Source organism: Plecotus auritus (assembly GCF_963455305.1).
Source record: "Plecotus auritus genome assembly, chromosome: 5".
Classification (NCBI taxonomy): Eukaryota; Metazoa; Chordata; class Mammalia; order Chiroptera; family Vespertilionidae; genus Plecotus; species Plecotus auritus.
The window spans coordinates 134697565-134717113 of record NC_137776.1 but is presented as its reverse complement, the minus strand read 5'-3'; the positions used below and the strand labels follow the sequence as shown (position 1 = coordinate 134717113).

Below are 19549 nucleotides of genomic sequence, written 5' to 3'. Positions count from 1 at the left end.
GTCAGGCACTTGAGGCTAGTAATATGTGGTTTCTACAAAGTAAAAAAAAAAAGCAACGGCTCCAGTGTCCATGCATGTCACAGCCAGCATGTTATCACTCAGCTCTGGCTGCAGCCCTGTTTGTGTGGGCCCAGTGAGTTTTAAAGAGCCACAAATTAGGCAGGCAATATGAGGAGCATGATTAGAAATGACATCGTGTATCGCACAAGAATTTCCTCCCGTGATGCACACTTACTATACTCTTTCTGTTCAAATGTGTCCAAGTGCCAATTTTTACTGTGGCTTTTCTTTAAAAAGATTTTTTTGGGGGGGGGGGGGGTTGCTTACTACACTCAGAATTTGTCCGACTTTTTATATCTCTTAACAGAAAAAAAGAAAGCTAGCAAAATTTACCAGTGATCTCACCAAGCCCTTCCACTGCTGGCGCCAGGAGCCCAGGGGCACTGCTGTGATATGCTCACAAGCCACACAGCCACCTTCTTCAAAACAAAAAGCACCTCTTAAGTCCTAGGGTTGCCATTAAGCGGGTCTGAACCCCAACAGCTACAGGGAAGCCAGTTCTGCTGGACAGTAAGTTACTGAGAAAGCAATCTGTTCAGCAGGTTAGAAAACAGACAAAAATAAGGACCCCATGCATCAATAAAATTACGCCCCTTAAGGATTAACCTTGGAAAATTCCCTTCTACAAAACAAAGAGAATAAGTATGTATACAATGCTCAGTCACTATTACCCACCCACCTCCCTCCCCAGAACAGCCGCCATGGCAACCGGCTCTGAGGCAGGAAGTGCAAGTCCTGTACTTGCAAACAACTGACATTCTGGACCAAGAGAACCTGTGAAAACCGAGGGGGGGGGGGTAGAGCATCGGTAAGGTGGAGAGGGGGACAGATGTTTCAGAGGGGAACGGGCATTGCGACAAGGACCGCACTGACCACTCCTCAGTAGGCTAGGAACCACCAGCTGAACACCGGCTTCCACACGGGTCCTGGGCTCCAGCACACGCTAGAAGCTGCCTGAAGAGGCACTTCTCCCAGCACAGGCTGGGGCCTCCAGAGCCCCATGCTGCTTCCATCCTTCTGTAATAGTTTCCTAGTGACCTACAGTAGGCCTCAAGGGGAATCATTACTCCACTGACTGGCAATTTACCCAACATCCATGACACAACCAGTGGTCTTGGGCTTTCACTGGAAATGTCATTTGTCTCATTAACAATGGTCTTGTAGTACTTTCAACATCTTTCATGACCCTCAGGGGACAACTGTTGCAGTAGTCTGTTGGCTTCTGTCCATAAGGTCATAAAAAACGACATGTTAGTGTAGTGGTAGTACCCACGTGTGCTTGAGCGCCAGAAAGCTGGCATTTTCAAGTTTTAAAAAGGCCATGTGTCACTACCCCACAGCACAACCACTACAGTGCTTGGCCCTGAGAGAGCTAGCCCAAAAACTTACTAAATTCATTGACTTACGTTACAAATATCCATGTAGCATAAGGAGAGACCATGTCACCTGAAGTATCCCACGGGGCATTTACCTAGAGCTCATTCACAAGGTTAAAACGCATAGAGATCATAGGTGCACACCCAGGCAGAAGGGAACGTCCAGTCTGGGAATTTCTCTTTCAGAGCGTCCAGCTGGGAGGACCGCTTGTCTTCCCCAGAAAAATAGTGGGCAGCAATGGCCACAGTGACGACTCCCTCGGGCTGCTCTTCCAAGACCTGGCAGAGAAAAGTTGTTAGTTTTCTAGCTCTGTGAAGGCATAATACTGATCCCAAGTATTTGATACTTGCCAACTACACCTGGGAAATCCCCACCTGCACTTCTATCCAGAACTGCCATGCAGAGGCTTGGAGTCCATGGGAGTAAAACACAAAGTAGTCCCCTCCTTTACTTGTGACTGGGGTGCCATTGCCGAGAGACCACTGAGACAGTGTGGACCCTTTGTGGGGTCGAACATACAATGACATATGGCTTGGTCCTGTAACATAAGAGGAAGAAAGGTCAGTTATAACTATCTTTAAAACTGCATCTACAAGAAAAGCAGTTAAGCCACCAACCAAACCAGACTATGAAATTCATGCCTTTTATCACTTTAAAGACACTCATTGCAAACCGAATGGAGGTTTGCCAATCTGTGTAGATCCATAAAGGTAAGTAATGAGGTGCAGCAGAAACCTGGGTTCAAGTCTTAGCCTTGTCATTGAAACATTCTAGCACTCATGAGAGCCCTTCTTCAGAAATATAGAAAATAAGTGTCATCAAACCAAGAGATAACTGCAACAACCATAGCAAAAGAACTGGCACGGAGGATTTTATCTTACTAAAACAGATACTAGGGTGGGAAACGGCCGTGTAAATGCTGCATGTAGCAAACCAGAGGGAAGAGCAAAGCTAGTAAGCGCACTCCCCAACACAATGAAGGGTTAAATAATAGGTGATCAGAACAAAAATAAAATATAAACTTCCTTAAATGCCAGCAAAGTAGACATCAAAGGAAAAGGAGTATTACACATAAGTCAACTATAAACCACTGACAAAGACAGAAAGCATCAGGCATAAAATGTAAATAGATCTAACTCGGCCACTAAAAGAAAAGTTTTCAGCTTGGCTTACAAAGCCAGACCAATCATGTACTATATTCAAGGAATATACTTAAAGAGATTCAGAAAGGGTAAAAATAAAGGTATGAACAAAGGTGGTAGAGGCAACTGGACACAAGGTTAAAAAGAGCTCTTTGATGTCAGGAGAAAATAGAATTCAAGACAAAAAGCATTAAAAGTAAAGGCATTTTTATACTAAAAGCTGCAAGTTCACATAAAAACTGTTAGTTCTGTACACCAAATAATAGATAGCAACTATTTTATCAAGCAAAACTACACAGGGGATGCAAAACATATATATAAAAATACATATAAGACTATAATATTTCACTCTAAGATGTCAATTGAACAAAATGATATAAAAGACCTAAACAAAATCATCAGTGAAATAGACCATATGAAATCTGTATCAAATTTTACATGCTGATAATATAGATATATATCATCTTGGGTGAGCATAAAATACAAAAGTAAAATATTAGATCATTAAAATAGCAAAATTCTATAAAATTGAGATTACAAATAACACTGATCATAAATCAAAGCTTGAAATTATCAACAAAACAAACCAGCCTTCTCCCTGGAAATTAATGGTGTCCTACTTAAAAGAAGCATGGGTAAAAGGAAATAGAAACAAAAATTATGGAAAATTTTACAATAAAAATAATACATATACCAGAAACGATTGGACACAGGTAAATCAATGAGAGAAGAATCCATAGCAATAAACCTTGTTTTCAATAAAATGACAGGTATATAAAAGGAAAAATAAAAAGCACAAGTTAGGAAATATTGTAGACAAAATCAGAAATCAATGAAATGGAGAACAGAACAAAACAGATCCACCTTAAACAAAAGTCTGTTACTATTTTAAATTAAGACAACCACTAGTTAACTTGATTAGGAAAGAGGCATGGGGGCGAGGAGGAAAGTGGAGCAAAAAGAGAAATAAAAATAAACAGAAGTTTGCAAATCACATATGACTGCTTTGAAGAACTCTACACTAATAACTTGGAAAACCCAGATGAAATGGAGATTTTTCTAGGAAAATATAGGCAACCAAAACTGAACACAGAGCCATTAAGCTTAAGCAGACCAATTTCCCTAGAAAAATAAGCTACTCCACAAAAAAGACACAGGTGGTTTCAGAGAGGAATTCAAGCCAACTTTTCAACCAAGTGGTTCCAATGCTCCATAAACTTCCAAAGCATTGAAAATTAAGGAAAACCTGCCAACTGTTTTCATGATGTGTGACATTTATGATGCTTTTACATTTATAATGCATAACACTGGTACTTAAATCTGATAGAGTATAAAACACACACAGACCAATGTACTCTGAGTGGCCAGATTATTATGATCTCTGAACGCACAATAATCTAGCCACTCAGTGTATATCCTATATAATAAAAGGCTAATATGCACATTGTCCCCTCGACCAGGAGTTTGACCAGCAGGCAGGCTGGCCAACCGCCCATGTCCCCTCCCCCTGGCCAGGCTGGCTGGACCCCACCCATGCACAAATTCATGCACCAGGCCTCTAACACACACGCGCGCCAGATTATTATGTATTCAGAGATCATAATCTGGCCACTCAGTGTAATTCGTGAGATATGCAAAATTTCTAAAGAAAATATTAGCAAACATCCAAGATCACATTAAGAAAATAACAGGCCATAACCTGATGGAATATGTCATCTATGATTATCTTTACAGATGGCTAAAAATAAGCCTTTCACAAAATTAAAAGTAATTATTTTTAAAAAGATTTCAATAAGTGCCAACTGATGAATGCTAAACATGATAAAATCATCTATCATGGGAAAACACTATAGACTTTGCATAAGAACAAGGCAAGAATGTCCCTGTCTCAGCAGCTGTTCTACACAATGCTAGAAGTATTAATCACTTAAATCAATTAGAGGTATAAGAATTGGTAAAGAAGAAATACTACATTTGCAGATGATATGCAGTAGTCAACAAGCTATGCTTTTGTGTAGCTCTCAGGCTAAAAATGGTTTTGTGGGTTTTTTTTTAATTTATTAATCTGTTGTTTTTATTCAATTCTCACCTGAGGATTTTTTAAAATTAAATTTAGAAAGAGAAACATCAGTTGCATCCTATACAAACCCCAACCAGGGACTGAACCCACAGCCTACGTATATGCTGACCGGTAATTGAACCTGCAACCTTTTTGGTGTACAGGATGACGCTCCAACCAACTGAACCACTCAGTCAGGCTTAGATTATGGCAAAGCCTAAAATATTTACTATCTGGCCCTTTAAAGTTTGGCAATTCCTGGCATACCTGGAGAACCCTAAAGTTTCAAGAGTAAAAAAATAAAAGATTCAATGAGGTAACAAAATATAAAATTGACATACAGAAGTCAATTGCCTTCACACAAATTATAACCAGTTAAAAGACATACTGGTAGAGAAAAATCCAATTATAATTGCAACAAAACCTAGATAAGAAAAATTTTATAACACTTTTGAGAGACAAAAAAGTAGGTTTGAATAAATAAAAGGACATTCCAAGTTCATGGATAAGGAGACTCAAAGTAACTGCAAAACACTGAAAAAAACTACAAAGGATCTTAACTGTCCCAATTATTACCTATAAGCTTCTATAATTTAAAGTGTGGTAAGTGGTACACAGACAGACATACATATAAACAGTCAAAAAAAACCTGTTCTGATTTCTTGACATCTGTAATCACAAAACATAGGATGGGTGATGTACAGCTTGCCTACCAGGAACCTGCCTTTACTGGAATTCTCCAAATTGTGCATAAAGGATAGAGGAAGGTTAGTGCTTCCTGTTAAATTTTCTTTAAAAAAATCATAATCAGCTGCAATTGCTTTTAGAAACACTAAGCTACTGGTCACTATTATAAACCTGAGGAAAAAAACATTCATGCTTAAAAATTTTAAGAACTATAGACAAGAAGAAAACTGCCATATGACTTGCCTGATGCTTCAAAGGTCAGCTTTACAGAATCCCAGGGGGTCTGCTCTTTGGATATAAGTCTGAAATGAACAGGTTCTCCAGGAGAAACTTCTGAGGCAGGAAGATACCAGTTTTTCCTATTTGGAAAGGAATTCAATATTCACTATTTCAAAAATATTTAGGATGCTTGTGTTCAGAATATTTGAAACAGATTTCGGGGCATGAAAATAAACTCTGATGAATATAATCCCCTTATATAATAAAAGGCTAATATGCAAATTGTCCCCTTGACTGGGAGTTCACCCAGGGGGCAGGACCAGCCAGCCAACCTCCTGTGCCCCCTCCCCCCATCTGGTTGGGCCGGTCGGACTCTACCCATGCACGAATTCGTGCACCAGGCCTCTAGAAATAATGCCAATTCCTCTGAAGCCCAGGTTATTGCAGAATAAAACCTTCCCAAAGTTAAGAATAAAGGATCATAGGTGATCTTGATTCCACTACCCAAACTATTTCTTCTCATCTAATCCTCCAATATCAAACACTAGAAATTTCTCAGAAATGGCCCTGGCCAGTGAAGAGCAATGGTTAGAGTGTTGTGGATTGGATTCCTGGTCAAGGGCACATAACCTCAGTTGTGGGTTTGCTCCCTGTCCCAGGTTGGGGCACGTGCAGAAGGCAACCCATCAATGTGTCTCTCTCACATCAATGTTTCTCCCTCCCCCTCCTTCCATTCCCTCTCTGAAAAGCAACAGAAAAAAATATCCTCAGGTGAGGATTAACAACAACACAAAAATTTTTCCCAGAAATGAAATACATGATTTGAACTTGATGCTTAACTGCTGTCTAGTAGCTCAGTTAAGAAGGCCGCCCTTTCTAACTACTGAGATTTCTAGAGGACTTTTCTAAATTTGAAAAAAAGCAAAACCACTCTTCTGAGTGCTTCATCCCACTAAACACAGAACTGTTGCTGTGATAGGAAAAAGCAATGTGAATAGCACTTGACTTCCGTGTTGACCAGTTCGAAAAAAGTGTGGATACAGTGACAGGCCCTGAGAACACACTCACCCCCAACTGAAGCAGAAGAGCAGTGAACCAACCTGATCAGAAAGTGCACTGGGAGGTACCACGGGAAACCACAGAGGGGTGCCTTCTCCTCGCAGCGTGCTCGGATGGTGTCGTTGATCTCCGGAACGTAAGGGGTGATGTGAGACATTCCAGTGTAATCAAACCCATTGATCCATATTCCAGAGTCTCGTTTAACTACTTTTCCATCCAAGTCATGAAATGTCCTTGTCATATGCTGAAAAGAACAAAACTAATGAGAAAACTGTTTCAATTCCTTCATCCACATCCCCTCCCCAGACTAACCAGAAAGAGTAAGTCAGACGATACCAGAAATGAGGTGGCTGTGGAACAGCATCAGGCACCCTCGCACACTGCTGGAGGGAGTGTGTGCTGGCACGGTCACGTTAGGAAACGGGTTAGCGTTGCCTAACAAAGTGAACGTGCACATACCCTTGAAGCCAGCAATTCCACTCCTGAAGAGACACCTTAGAGAACCCTCTGCACTGCCCACCTCAGCAAAACGGAAACAATCCAGATGTCTGTTAACAGTAAAGTGAGCAAACTGGGGCGTCATCCTACAACAGAAGTCTGCTCGGCAGGGAAAACAATGCACTACAGTGACCAAATCAACCTGGAAGGTTCTCTCTCACATACTCGGGCAGAAGAATGTTTATGGAATGGCTTTACCTGTAAGAAATTCAAAAGCAGGCAAAACTATGTGTTGCTGTTTAGGGGTTTATACATATGTGGTAAAATAAAGAAAAGTAAGGTAATGATTAACTCCAAACTTCAAGATGTTGGGTGAGTACTTCTTTAGGGGCTGGGAAGAGGGAGAGATGGAGAAAGAGTTGGATCAATAAGGGTCCATTGGGTTTTCTTAAGTTCTGTTAATGTTCTTTCTTTTAAACTCAAAGATGGGTTGTTTTATTATTTTATTATTTCTGACAAATACATTTTGACTTTTGTTTCATTTTTTTTCTTACAAATATATTTATATATTTAAATTTCATATAAATTCTGAAAACCATGGACACTAGAACTCCTTTCAGATAAGGACTTACGTAGTACACACGCACATTTCCCTTTCAGTGTTACATGAGACTAATTCATGTGCAGAGAAAAATGGGACTCACAGCTCAGCAGTACGAGACAGACTTGTGCTTAACAGAATTCTGGGAAGGGACACCAAGTTCCTTATGGAACAGCTTTTTTTTTTTAAAGTATCAATGCACAAATAGCTTTTATTTTTTAAAAAATATATATTTTTGTTGATTTTTTTACAGAGAGGGAGAGTTAGAAACATCAATGAGTGAGAAACATCAATCAGCTGCCTCCTGCACACCCCCTCCTGGGACGTGCCCGCAACCAAGGTACATGCCCTTGACCGGAATCAAACCTGGGACTCTTGAGTCCACAGGCTGACGCTCTATCCACTGAGCCAAACCCGTTAGGGCTGGAATAGCTTTATTAACAACAGAAAGCAGCGTGAAGAATATCATACAGGAAAAGAAAAAGGGTCGCAGAGGGCTTAGGTACTGTCTGTGGCTGCTTTCACTCTAAAAAAAAAAAAAAACAGCAGCTGGAAGATCTTAAAATATTATCTGGCCCTTCACAGAAAAAGTTCACCAACTGGCACTGAAGCAAACCCCAATTCCAATCAGAACAGGAGTTTTTAAAAATAAAAATCTGGTTTGTCCTAAATAGTACTGATTTAATTAATTATAAAAATTAGAAAGACATTCTGTTGTACACCTGGAACTAATATTGTATGTTAATTATACTTTTAAATTGAAAACATTTACTAAGTCACAGAAAACATTAAATCTCCTAAAAATTAGCTGTTCTCACGCAGCTGGTGTGGCTTAGTGGCTGAGTGTCGACCTATGAACCAGGAGGTCACGGTTCGATTTCTGGTCAGGGCACATGCCCGGGGTTGTCGGTTCCATCCCCAGTAGGTGCCATGCAGGAGGCAGCCCATCAATGATTCTCTCTCATCATCGATGTTTCTATCTCTCCCTTCCTCTCTGAAATCAATTAAAACTTTTTTTTAAAATTAGCTGTTCTTCACCAAAGGTTTTTTGCAAACAGTCACATAAAATGTATCACTATGTCCTCCAGTATATAAACAAGGACTAGTTGGCCCTTTTTCAAAACCTCTCTGATATTTAAGTTCAAATATTATTACTTATGCAAGTCCTTGAATAATTATCTGGGTTGTGACTCAGCTCTTCTGTTGGGCCTCTCCACAACCTCTAACAGAGAACTGTAAATACAGCAACTTAGTCCTTTTTTCTGCTTTATAGAGCCAGTTTAAAAGTTTGCAGAAAAACTTGAAATATAAGAAAATTCTAAATTTCATTTCATTAAACCCTTTCTAAATTACTGCATTTTCATTGTCACATATTGCTTGGAGTGTTAACTGAGATCAATTTTACTAGCATTTAAAAATAGCTATTTTAGAGCAGCGGTCACCAACCAGTGGTCTGTGAGGTCCGAAAGGTTGTCGACTACTGGGTCAGAGCATCGTCCCCATACACCAAAACGGTGAGTTCAGTCCTTGGTCAGAGCACATAAAGAATCAATCAACGATGCATAAATAAGCAGAACAACAGATCAATGTTTCTCTCTCTTCCTCCCTCTCTCCTCTAAAATCAATAACTTTAATAAATAAATAAAATACCTATTTTATTTTGCCAATTGATAATTCAGATTTTTACTGGCCTGCAGAAATTCTTACAATCTGTACTTCTAAAAGCTCATTACCCCATGATATATATTTGCTCTTATTTTTCAAAGTGGGTGCATTTTTACAAGTTGAACAGTAGTAAAACAACAGGCAGGTATTTCCAGTTTGGACTCTTGGGAAGTATCTACTAGTAGCTGATAGAATGCCTCTCGATGGTCGGGCTTTTCCTCACTGTCGTACACAGAATAGTCGACTACAGCTTAATAGGTCAACAGGAGGAATGTCAGTTGGTTTTCCTGTTGACTAGTGAAGCTCAAAACACACGAGGCTTCCCTCTCCAGAATTTCAAATAGCTCACGCAGAATTGCTCTTACCTGAAGAAACACTCTCTTTGGCTTTGGACTGGCAGGATTGGAGCTGTATGGGAAAAAAGTTCCACTGCAAACAAGGAGGAATGTAACTGTACACACCAGAGTTAAAGTTAGCATGGTTTTTTGTGTGCTTTTGGCAAGGTAAATGAAGTTAATCTAAAACACAAAACACAAAAAAAGGAAAAATTACCACTGGCAGAAAGGTGGCTTTAGCTGACTTTATTTTGTGACGGGTATTATACGACAGATAATGAAGAAAATTTATCAGCACGTGCTAACATACTCCAACACCCAGTAAACAAAGCACTAATTATAAGGGATTTCCATCACACGTCAGAACCTAGATGAGTGAGAAATGCCCCCAGCTGCCATGGTGGTGCCTTTCTGACAGACAGCAGTGGGAAAAAGAGAACAATCAGTGTGTCTGCTCAGTTGGCAATGAGACTAGAGGATGTAGATCCATCACCAAACCATGACCTCATTTTATTTCCTGTTCTGTCAATGTGCTATTAACACCGCATGACTGTTAACACAGATGACCTAACTACCAACTCTTCGTGACATCAGGCCTTTATTAAAGAAACGGAGGTGGTAAGCTTTTAGGCCCATTTCAATAAAACACATTTCACTCATAATGCTTTAATAATATGCCAAGGTGTTGGATCCCTTTGGATGGACTTTCAAGACTTCCTCCTCCACGTGAGGAAAAACTACAACACAAAGTAATAGTGACCCTCCAGACGTGGGCACGAGAGTGTCTCAGTCTCAACGCAGCAGCCAAAATCCTAAATATGCTTATTAATTGTAATGAAATCACTGAATTAAAAGTTATAGGGGACACACATGACTCAGATGCCTTAGGGAACCCCTCTGAGAAACCATGATCTAATCCCAGCTTCCCCTTTTGTCTTCTCCTTATTACCAACCCTCTAGGGTCAATAAGTAGAAAAGAACATAAATATGAAAATACTTTTGAGATGAAAATAGAAAATTAGGCAAATATTCATAACCTACCATATACTCTACTACATAAAATTAAAAAACTTTATAGTGTACCAATATCCCATTCAGTGTACTCTCCAGCAAAACAATACTGGTCTTAGAGAAAGGATCTGATGTTTTTGCTCTGTGAGCCCAGAACTAAGTTCCCCAGGACTCAAAGCAGTGAGTTAGCAAAACACTACCTGCTACCCCATCTAACAGCATGACCATGACAGCCGCAGCACAGGAACCCCCGGAGACCTGCTAACTGACCACCTGACAGGAATTCAATTGCTTTCTAGCAAATATGTAATAAATCCCTAAGGACTGAAAGAAAAGCTCTCCGAAGTATGCTCTGTGTTTCAGTTTCCCATTGCCCAAACAGAACGGCTCACCCTATTAATAAGCCACTATCCTTAACACTCCACACACAAGAAAATAATGGGAATGATAACCCGCAGCAGCAGAGCTATTTCACATAATGAAAATTATATGAGGTTTTAAAGTATTCGAAGAGGCACTTTTTAAATATATTTTTATCGATTTCAGAGAGGAAGGGAGAGGGAGAGAGAGATAGAAACATCAATGATGAGAGAATCGTTGATCAGTTGCCTCCTTCACGCCCCCTACTGGGGATCGAGCCCGCAACTCAGGCATATGCCCTTGACCAGAATCGAACCCAGGACTCTTCAGTCCACAGGCCGACGCCCTATCCACTGAGCCAAACTGGTTAGCGCCAAGTGGCACTTTTAATAAAATCAAAGCTTTCCTAAGAAAATATAATTTAGAAGATAATATACTTTAATCCCCTTTCTTATGATTTCCAAGATTCCATGCTTTGGGGTCATTTTCAGTTTCCAAAGTGAGGTTCTCAGAGTTCACTTTGAACCCTTCCATGTGGAACAGAACTGAATGTCCATTCACTGACTATGACTTAAATACTCATGGGGTCCAGTTCATAACTCAGCTACTAGATTAGAACCTTTCTACAAGACAATATTCCACCATCTTTAATCTTCATAACACTATCTAGTAATATGTACAGAGGATTTAAAGGCTTAATATTAAAACCAAAATACGTAAACCCTGAAGGTAACAAGAAACATTTTAGGATTTTCCATCCATCTCGGCAAATACCAGTAAGGACTGAATCGTTATATTAAAGGTAAAAGGCTGGAACTGGCTCAGATTTTTTTAGGACTAGTACAACTGACTGCAAACAACCGTGTGCACAGGAATCTACAGGACTGTGTATGCCGCTGCATATACAGCTACTTACTGGCTACTTAAGGGACTTGCGTGGATAATGCTGGTCATGCACGTGGTATGCTGACCTGCTGTCACTAGATCCTAACGTCCTCCACACAGATGCCCTTTACTGAAACAAATGGGAGAAAGCTCACTATCATCTCCACAGAGGAAAGAACGCAATAAAGCCACAACCACTTTTTCTATTTGGTCCCCTAGCTCCAAATTTCAGAGTGTGCCCCCGGGTATTCAGTGAGTAGGAACTCCAATGAGAAGTGCCACAATCAGAGACCTGCCTCCCCTGGAGGGGCCAGGCCAGCGTCCGGAGTCCTGGACCGTGTCTGCACCACACAAGGGCAGAACTCCACATGGAGCCTGTTCTAACCAATGGGGTCCGGCCATCAACTCTGCTCATGTCCTTTCTTCCCTCTGGAGAGTCCCGGGGAAGAGAAACAGGCTGGCAAGGGTGGAACTCTCTTCGAGGGCAGAATACTGACAAAGCAGAATGACAAGCCTGTGATACTCTTTCATCACTGCTAAATAAAAGCATTGTGGGCGTCCTAAGAGTACATCACTCGAGGAGACAGACTCAGTTGTAAGCCGATCGATCATGGAAAACGCCTCATCAGAATTAGTCTTCCTTCACTCGCTCTAACGAGCACCAATAAAACTACTATGTATTATCACTAGCCTCTAATGAGTGAGTTCAAAGCACACAATTAGGAATCATTCTAAAAATTCACCACTAAGCCACCCCTACCAGTCCTCACTTGGTAATAAGCATTCTGCAAATTCACGTTCAGGTAGTTTGAAAAGTTATTTGAAAAGCGATATAATCAGATGAGGGGCAAAAATAACAACAAAAACCCATTCTACATTTTCTTACCATACCAAACCCACAATATGCACAGCCATTCACTATTTCTTTTGCTTAAGAATTTCTCAATAAATTATAAGTAACACTATATTACAGAATGGTATGGCTAAACTCATCACATATCTATATTTTTTTAAAAAAAGAAGAAAAATTTTCTTACGAAATAAGAGGAGAGAATCATTGTACAACCAGCCAAAATGGAAGCCAGCACAACATCAGGTGGGATTTCCGAACCACTCCTCCCAAGGATAGGGGTAAACATCTCAAACACCGCCCAGATGAGGTATAATGCATAAAGATAAGGAATAAACATCCCCAGTAGGTAAAAGGCAATGAATTTTCCTCGGGCACCTGGAGAAAAAGAGAAAGAATCCACAGATCTCTGAAACTCTCCAGTGAGATAAGGATTTTTATAGTACTGGTGTACCTTGGCACCTATCAGAAACTAGGCTAGATGTGACTCTTGCCCTTTGGTTCATGTTATCCAGTGAGATAAAACACTTTCACTCAGAGAGGCTAAAGTACAAATAACAATTAAACAAAATACATAAGTAATATATTAGCATGTGTTCATAAACGTGAAAATGGGATAGGGTATAAGGTATGAGATAAAAATCTGCGTGATCTGGAAATTAAAAACAAACAAACAACAATTTAGAACACCTTCCCAAAAAGATGAAAGAAATAGTCCCCAAACGCCTTATCTTATGTGTTTTAAGGTATTTTCCCATTTGTATCCAAACCAAAAACACCGTACCGTGCTGCTTAAAATCCTTGTGCACACAAAACTTTGTGAGCAATGGAAACGCCACCCAGACGGCACTGATAAATGCCGAGCAAAATCCTCCATAAATGAGAGCTATAAGGGAACCACAATTCACAAACAGTGCGATGTCAAAAAATACTTCTCCCAGATACTGGTCACTGGCGTTCTGAAAGAAAGAAAAATACTCAAGAGTCGTATTCATGGGCCACTCATAAAGATACTCTATTGTAATATAATTCCCACTGCTCAGAGAAGCTACACATTTTAAGTGGGGTCTAGCCTTTATAAACAAAGCTACCTCCTAATTTGAAGCAATAAATTCAAATCGCTGTACAGGAAAGGGGAATTTAACAAGCTGGGGTAAAAGCAGCATTACTTGTACATAACCTGTACTTTTCCTCCACCGGGCCGTAGGTAAACTTTGAAAATGTTATAAGATAGAAAAAGGAGTCTCCTAAAAACATTCACCTCTGGAAGCTTTCCCATTTATACAACTCCCAAAGAATTTCAGGCAAACTAGAGAAATGACCTGTGAAGGACGGTACAGTCAACCCTCTGTATCTTCAGGTACTGCATTAAGTGGATTCAACCAACAACAGACTGAAAAATTCCTTTAAATATTACATTGTTGCTGATGTGTACTGAACATGCCGCTGACCTTTTTGTCATTTTTCCCTAAACAACACAGCCACTGTTGACATAACATTTACACTGTATTAGGCATTATAAGTAAAGGGACCACTGGTGGTCTGTGAGGTCCGAAAGGTTGGCGACCGCTGATTTAAAGTACCAGCAAGAATGTGCTTAATTGGTTTATGTCAAATACTTCACCATTTTATATAAGGGACTTGAGCATCTGAGGATTTTTATATCCCAGGTCCCGCCCACCCCCCCTCACCCTCCACCCCCCTCTCCCCGAAGCCAATCCCCCCAGGAACACTAAGGGATGACTGTATAGGCTGCTGCAGTGCCACCAACAGCACACCAGGGGAAGTGTCAGAATCTACGTCAACAACATACAGGTTAAAAAAAAAAGTGAAGGAAACTAAGGAGAAAACTTTAAGTGCAGCTGTAAGTGCATTCTTTTTTTTTATGATATTTTATTGATTTTTTTACAGAGAGGAAGGGAGAGGGATAGAGAGTTAGAAACATCAATGAGAGAGAAACATCCATCAGCTGCCTCCTACACACCCCCTACTGGGAATGTGCCCGCAACCAAGGTACATGCCCTTGACAGGAATCGAACCTGGGACCCTTCAGTCCGCAGGCCGACGCTCTATCCAACTGAGCCAAACCGGTTAGGGCTTTGCAGGCGGCAAACACTTACTGTGTGTTAGTGCTGTGTCAGACGCTGCCTCAGCCCAGGGGATAATAAAACAATCCCTGCCCTCATGGAGCCTACAGCCCAGTGGAGAACAGAGTTATTCAAACATAAGCAATTAGATGAGCCCAGGAAGGGCTGGCAGATTCAAGAGCAGGGTTACAAGAACAGAGGCAGATGCAGCAGCGCTATCACCCCTAACACCACTTACAGCTTTGTCACATTTGAAGTCTGCAAGAAAACCCTCAGAATAAGAAGCCTTTCAGAAATTTAACACAGCTCTGGAGGCCAGTTTTCTATGACCATGACATACAATTTTTGATAGCTCAAAAGGCCAAATCCAGCCACGTATATAATTTGTGCTTTTCCTCCACCGGGGAAAAGCCACACGAGGAAGTCAAGGACAGACCACATTATGATGGTAGTTCCATCGCATTATAACGGAGCTGAAAATTTCCTGTCGCCTAGGGACATCACAATGCACTGCCCAGCATTTGCGGTGATGCTGCGCAGCCGTTCTGTGAGCGCACAGCACAGGCAGTTCCAGCAGCAGCTACACCAGCCGTGGGCAAACTACGGCCCGCGGGCCGGATCCGGCTGTTCTATCCGGTTCTCTTGCTCTCCCCTCCGCTCCTTTACTTTGAATTTACATTAGTTCACACAAACACTCCATCCATGCTTTTGTTCCGGCCCTCCGGTCCAGTTTAAGAACCCATCGTGGCCCTCGAGTCAAAAAGTTTGCCCACCCCCGAGCTACACCATCCAGGTTTGTGTAAGTGCACTGGATGAGGGTTTCACAATGATGAAATCGCTTAATGACCTCTTCTAGAACGTATCCCATGGCTAAGAGACACATGACTGTCCAACGAATCCCACTGAGTTTGTCTTCAATCCTCGAAGGCAGCAAACAGAAATCAATAAATGTGCTTAACACTTACCACATAATAAAATCTTTTTGCAAGGGTATGTATGAATATTATTTTGGCTGCAGCAGCAGTTCCATAAAGACAAACGGAGACATAGAAGTGGTTGTACCATGAGAGAGACTGTCCAATCAGAGAGATGAACACGGCTATGATGAGGACGGTCACCAGGCTAGTGAACCAGCCTATCACAGTGATGCCAAGCCCACAGAAGAAGTCCTTCGTGTAGTTAGCTGCTAAGGAAGAGAAGCACAATGTGGAGACCACCATCTTTACCAAACAATTTCCTAACCAATCAGCAGAGTTAGAGGGGCACACGTTAAATCGGAAAATCTGCCATGTAACTGAAAAGTATTGAAACGACCCAGGGATAAGATTTGTTAAATACTAGAACAGGGAAGGTAGAAAGGAATAATATTCAAATAACATTGACGGAGAGTTTGTGGGTATTAAAGACTCAGAGATGATCTTTCAGGACTACTTCAGATTCATTCCTCACTGGGAAAGTGGGTCGTCTTAATCTTTGTCCATTCGGGATGCTCTGTGTATCGAACTATCAGCAAGAATGGAAAACAAGTTCCACCTAAAATTTTGCTAAAAGAAGCTATCACAGGAAAAGCAGCAGCACAGAAAGTAACTGGTGATTGAGGATTATTTAAATTAGCTGCTGAATATTTTATCTCATAACAGCGGATACCAGCTTAGACTGTAAAACATTTCAAGCAGAAAGGGACCCATTTAACTAGCAGCAGTTCATTCATACTTCAGAACAGTGTGCTAGTGGTCTGTAGTGTAGGCCTGATGTTTTGATGTAGGACTTTTCACTAAAAGTCAATCTGTACAAACCATTTTTCAATAGTTCCTATGTGGTACTTCTAAGGCATGCATTAGTACATAAAAACTGTCTGTTTCACCAAGACTAAAAATACAATGAGCACATTAATCTGATATTCATTAAGAAGTTTCTTACATTACAAATCAAGTAGTCTTTTTCTTAGGATTTTTAATGTCTTGGAAAGATAAAGCAAACTGACTAAAAAAAACTTCCGGCAAATTCTATACCAATGCCAGTATTGTAGTTTTAGGAGAAAATACTCACTGTTATGTTTGGGCTGCAACCATTTCTTGCCCAGGTACAGAACAGCAGCCATTACCACCATGCAGTTAATTATGGAGCCAACACGAGAGGGGTAGGCAATGACAAACAGGCCGAGCACATCAAAGAAGACCATGTTCCCGTGCCGGTACTTAGAAGAAGAAACCAACACATCAGATGTAGCTAGATATTTAAGAACTGCTAAAATGTTGTCACCTATCAGTAAAGAAAAGAAAGATAAAGTTGAATAAGCCATCCAGTATCTGAGTAAAGAAACACCTATCAAGAATGTGATAAGAAATAGCTTTCTACCACCTTATTGCTCAGCCCCACTTTCTTACTAAATTTTTCAAATAAGCTCCAAGCTTGTACTCCACTTCCTCTCCACCTATAAACTCAGCCAAATGGCCTTCATCCTTTCCCATCTATTGGAACTATATTTACTATGATCAGCTGTACCCTTGCTGTTGACAAACTCAATAGCTGTTTCTTAGTGCCTATTCATTTACTATATATGTAATGCAGCAAACGTGTGCTCTAGACACCACAGTTCAGTGGTAAGCCAAGAGACTAAACCTCTCGTGAAGCTCACGGACACCAAACCACAAGTTAGTATACAAGTTATTAAGAATTAATAAGGAATGTCAATTGTATCTGAATAAAGATAATTAATAAGGAGAGGTATTAGAGGTCCCTAGAAACATATCTTGGGAGACTAAAGGAGTCTGAGAAGTCAGAGAAGCAACCCTGAGCCAGTGGTAGGTATAGCTCACACAGTGGGGAGACTGTCCAGACTGAGAACTGTGGAGGTGCAGGCCCTGAGGAGGGAAAGTTCCAAATCAGAAACAGGAGTCATGAATGAGGAGAGAGACTGCTCAGCAATGACGGGAGGGTCATTATCACGCAGAACCTGGCACATCAGAGGTAATGAATGTTTGCTGTGTCAATGAAAGAATGAATGAGTTTGAGCTTTAACACAGGAGTAATAAAAAGCCTTGAATGATTGGCATTTCTTCCGCTTGCCCATCCCATCCTTAACTTTCTCTTCTTTTCACTTCAGACACCACACTGTCTTACCACAGGATTTCTTACACTGCCTCTCCTGGCTCCCTAAAAACGTGGTAATGGGACTTTAAAAGCTCAAGTGTAATCCTCTACCTTTGCTTTGCTCTTCCAAAAAAACATTTCCATTCTCCATACTTTTTGTGGTATTCTCTATGCCTTTCACACCCAAACCCATATACCAAGTTCCTCCAAGAGCTCTGAACTGTACCTGTATTTCCATCTGGTCGGTTCACAGACGCCCCCCACCCTATGGGTCTCACAGGGTTCATGGTGTCCTTCCCTTCTCTGTTCCCACATCCCTATTACAGTCAATAGCATCATCTCTCCCGAGCCAGCTAAACTTTATATTTTGCAATCATCTTTGCCGCCGTCCATCTGATTCATCCCTTCTATCTAACTTGTCAAGTCTTGTCGAATTTACATTAAAATGAATCTACTTTTCTACCCCTCCCCTTTCCTTTCTATCTTTTGTCAACACCACAGTCTAGGTCCTCATTGATCCACACTTAAATTATTGTCTCCTGGCTTAAGTTACCTCATTCATGGCTTTCCCCACTCTCTACCATCCACTCCAGATAGCATCATGAGACTAACAGCATTTAAAGCCATCATTCATTCATGTACTCAAGCCTTTCATTATCCCTTATTTCTACAGCATCTTCTGGCTGATTTGTAAAGCTTTCTACAATTTTCTCTACCCTCCCACTTCTACCTCGTTTCCCTTTATTGCTGAAAATACAGCTTCCATTAGACTGCAATCTGACAATCTACTCACCAACAGCCCCCCCCACAACCCCAACACACAAGCACACCCTACCCCATGCTGTGCTCTTACTTGGAATGTAATCCCCACTAGGCCAAATCCCAACAACTCTTTAAGGCTCAGTATCAGACTTACCTCCCCTCACTACCCCACATCTCTCTGGAGAGCACTTTAACTCCCTTGCCCTGTGTTCTCCTGACACGTGTCCTATAACCCTCACCACCCAACCTTGGATCGATGTGACTTTTTTGCACCTGGACAAGATACCCAGATGTGATGGTGCCACCTCCAATGCACAGCTTCCATTTTGGCTAGACTCTCATCACTCAGCAATCCTACCATAACCCTGGGTCAACCCCTTTCCAATTCCCCACAATGAACAGTCTTATGCTCTTAATTGCAAAACTAGTCTTCAAGGCTTAATTTAAGTCCTCAGATCTCTTAACTCCAAAGCCCCAGCTCATTCACACCATACACTACCTCCCTAATGCTCAGGCCACGAAATATTTATAGATTTATAGGTCATCCCTAATATTCCATCTTACCATGTATGAAAAGTCTAAATTAGAATACCAACCTGCTCTCTGAATGGAATCTGTTAGAATTCTGTCCGCTGTGTCATACTTGGTGTGATAAATGTATCCGTTCTCAATAAAAGCTAAGTCTATTCCTAAAACATACACAAAAAAGGTCATTTTGCTTTAAAGATCAACTTGTTTTAGGCCTATTTAATGTATTAAATTCCTAAAAGACAAAATGTCAAAGCAGCAGCATGATTGCTTTGTCCCATTTATGAATGAACTTCCCTTCCAAATTGCTTACAGAACTTATAGCTGTGGT

The 19549-nt window shown here is 40.9% G+C and overlaps 1 protein-coding gene across 3 annotated transcripts in view; it reads right to left on the bottom strand.

Annotated features, from left to right (window-relative positions):
* Positions 1 to 309: 309 nt before the first annotated feature.
* ERMP1 (endoplasmic reticulum metallopeptidase 1) overlaps positions 310 to 19549 on the bottom strand; it is a 32875-nt gene continuing 13635 nt past the window's right edge. The window contains exons 6-15 of one of the 3 annotated variants that reach the window (XM_080670556.1): positions 19287 to 19379; positions 16885 to 17097; positions 15801 to 16021; positions 13533 to 13707; positions 12936 to 13126; positions 9673 to 9825; positions 6645 to 6847; positions 5569 to 5684; positions 1812 to 1975; positions 310 to 1715 (exon numbers count right to left, since the gene is read on the bottom strand). In XM_080670556.1, the coding sequence (XP_080526682.1) occupies positions 1551 to 1715; positions 1812 to 1975; positions 5569 to 5684; positions 6645 to 6847; positions 9673 to 9825; positions 12936 to 13126; positions 13533 to 13707; positions 15801 to 16021; positions 16885 to 17097; positions 19287 to 19379 (1694 nt within the window). In that variant the 3' untranslated portion in view covers positions 310 to 1550. The remainder of the gene's footprint in view (positions 1716 to 1811; positions 1976 to 5568; positions 5685 to 6644; positions 6848 to 9672; positions 9826 to 12935; positions 13127 to 13532; positions 13708 to 15800; positions 16022 to 16884; positions 17098 to 19286; positions 19380 to 19549) is intronic. The other 2 variants (XM_080670557.1, XM_080670558.1) reach the window with 2 other exon arrangements.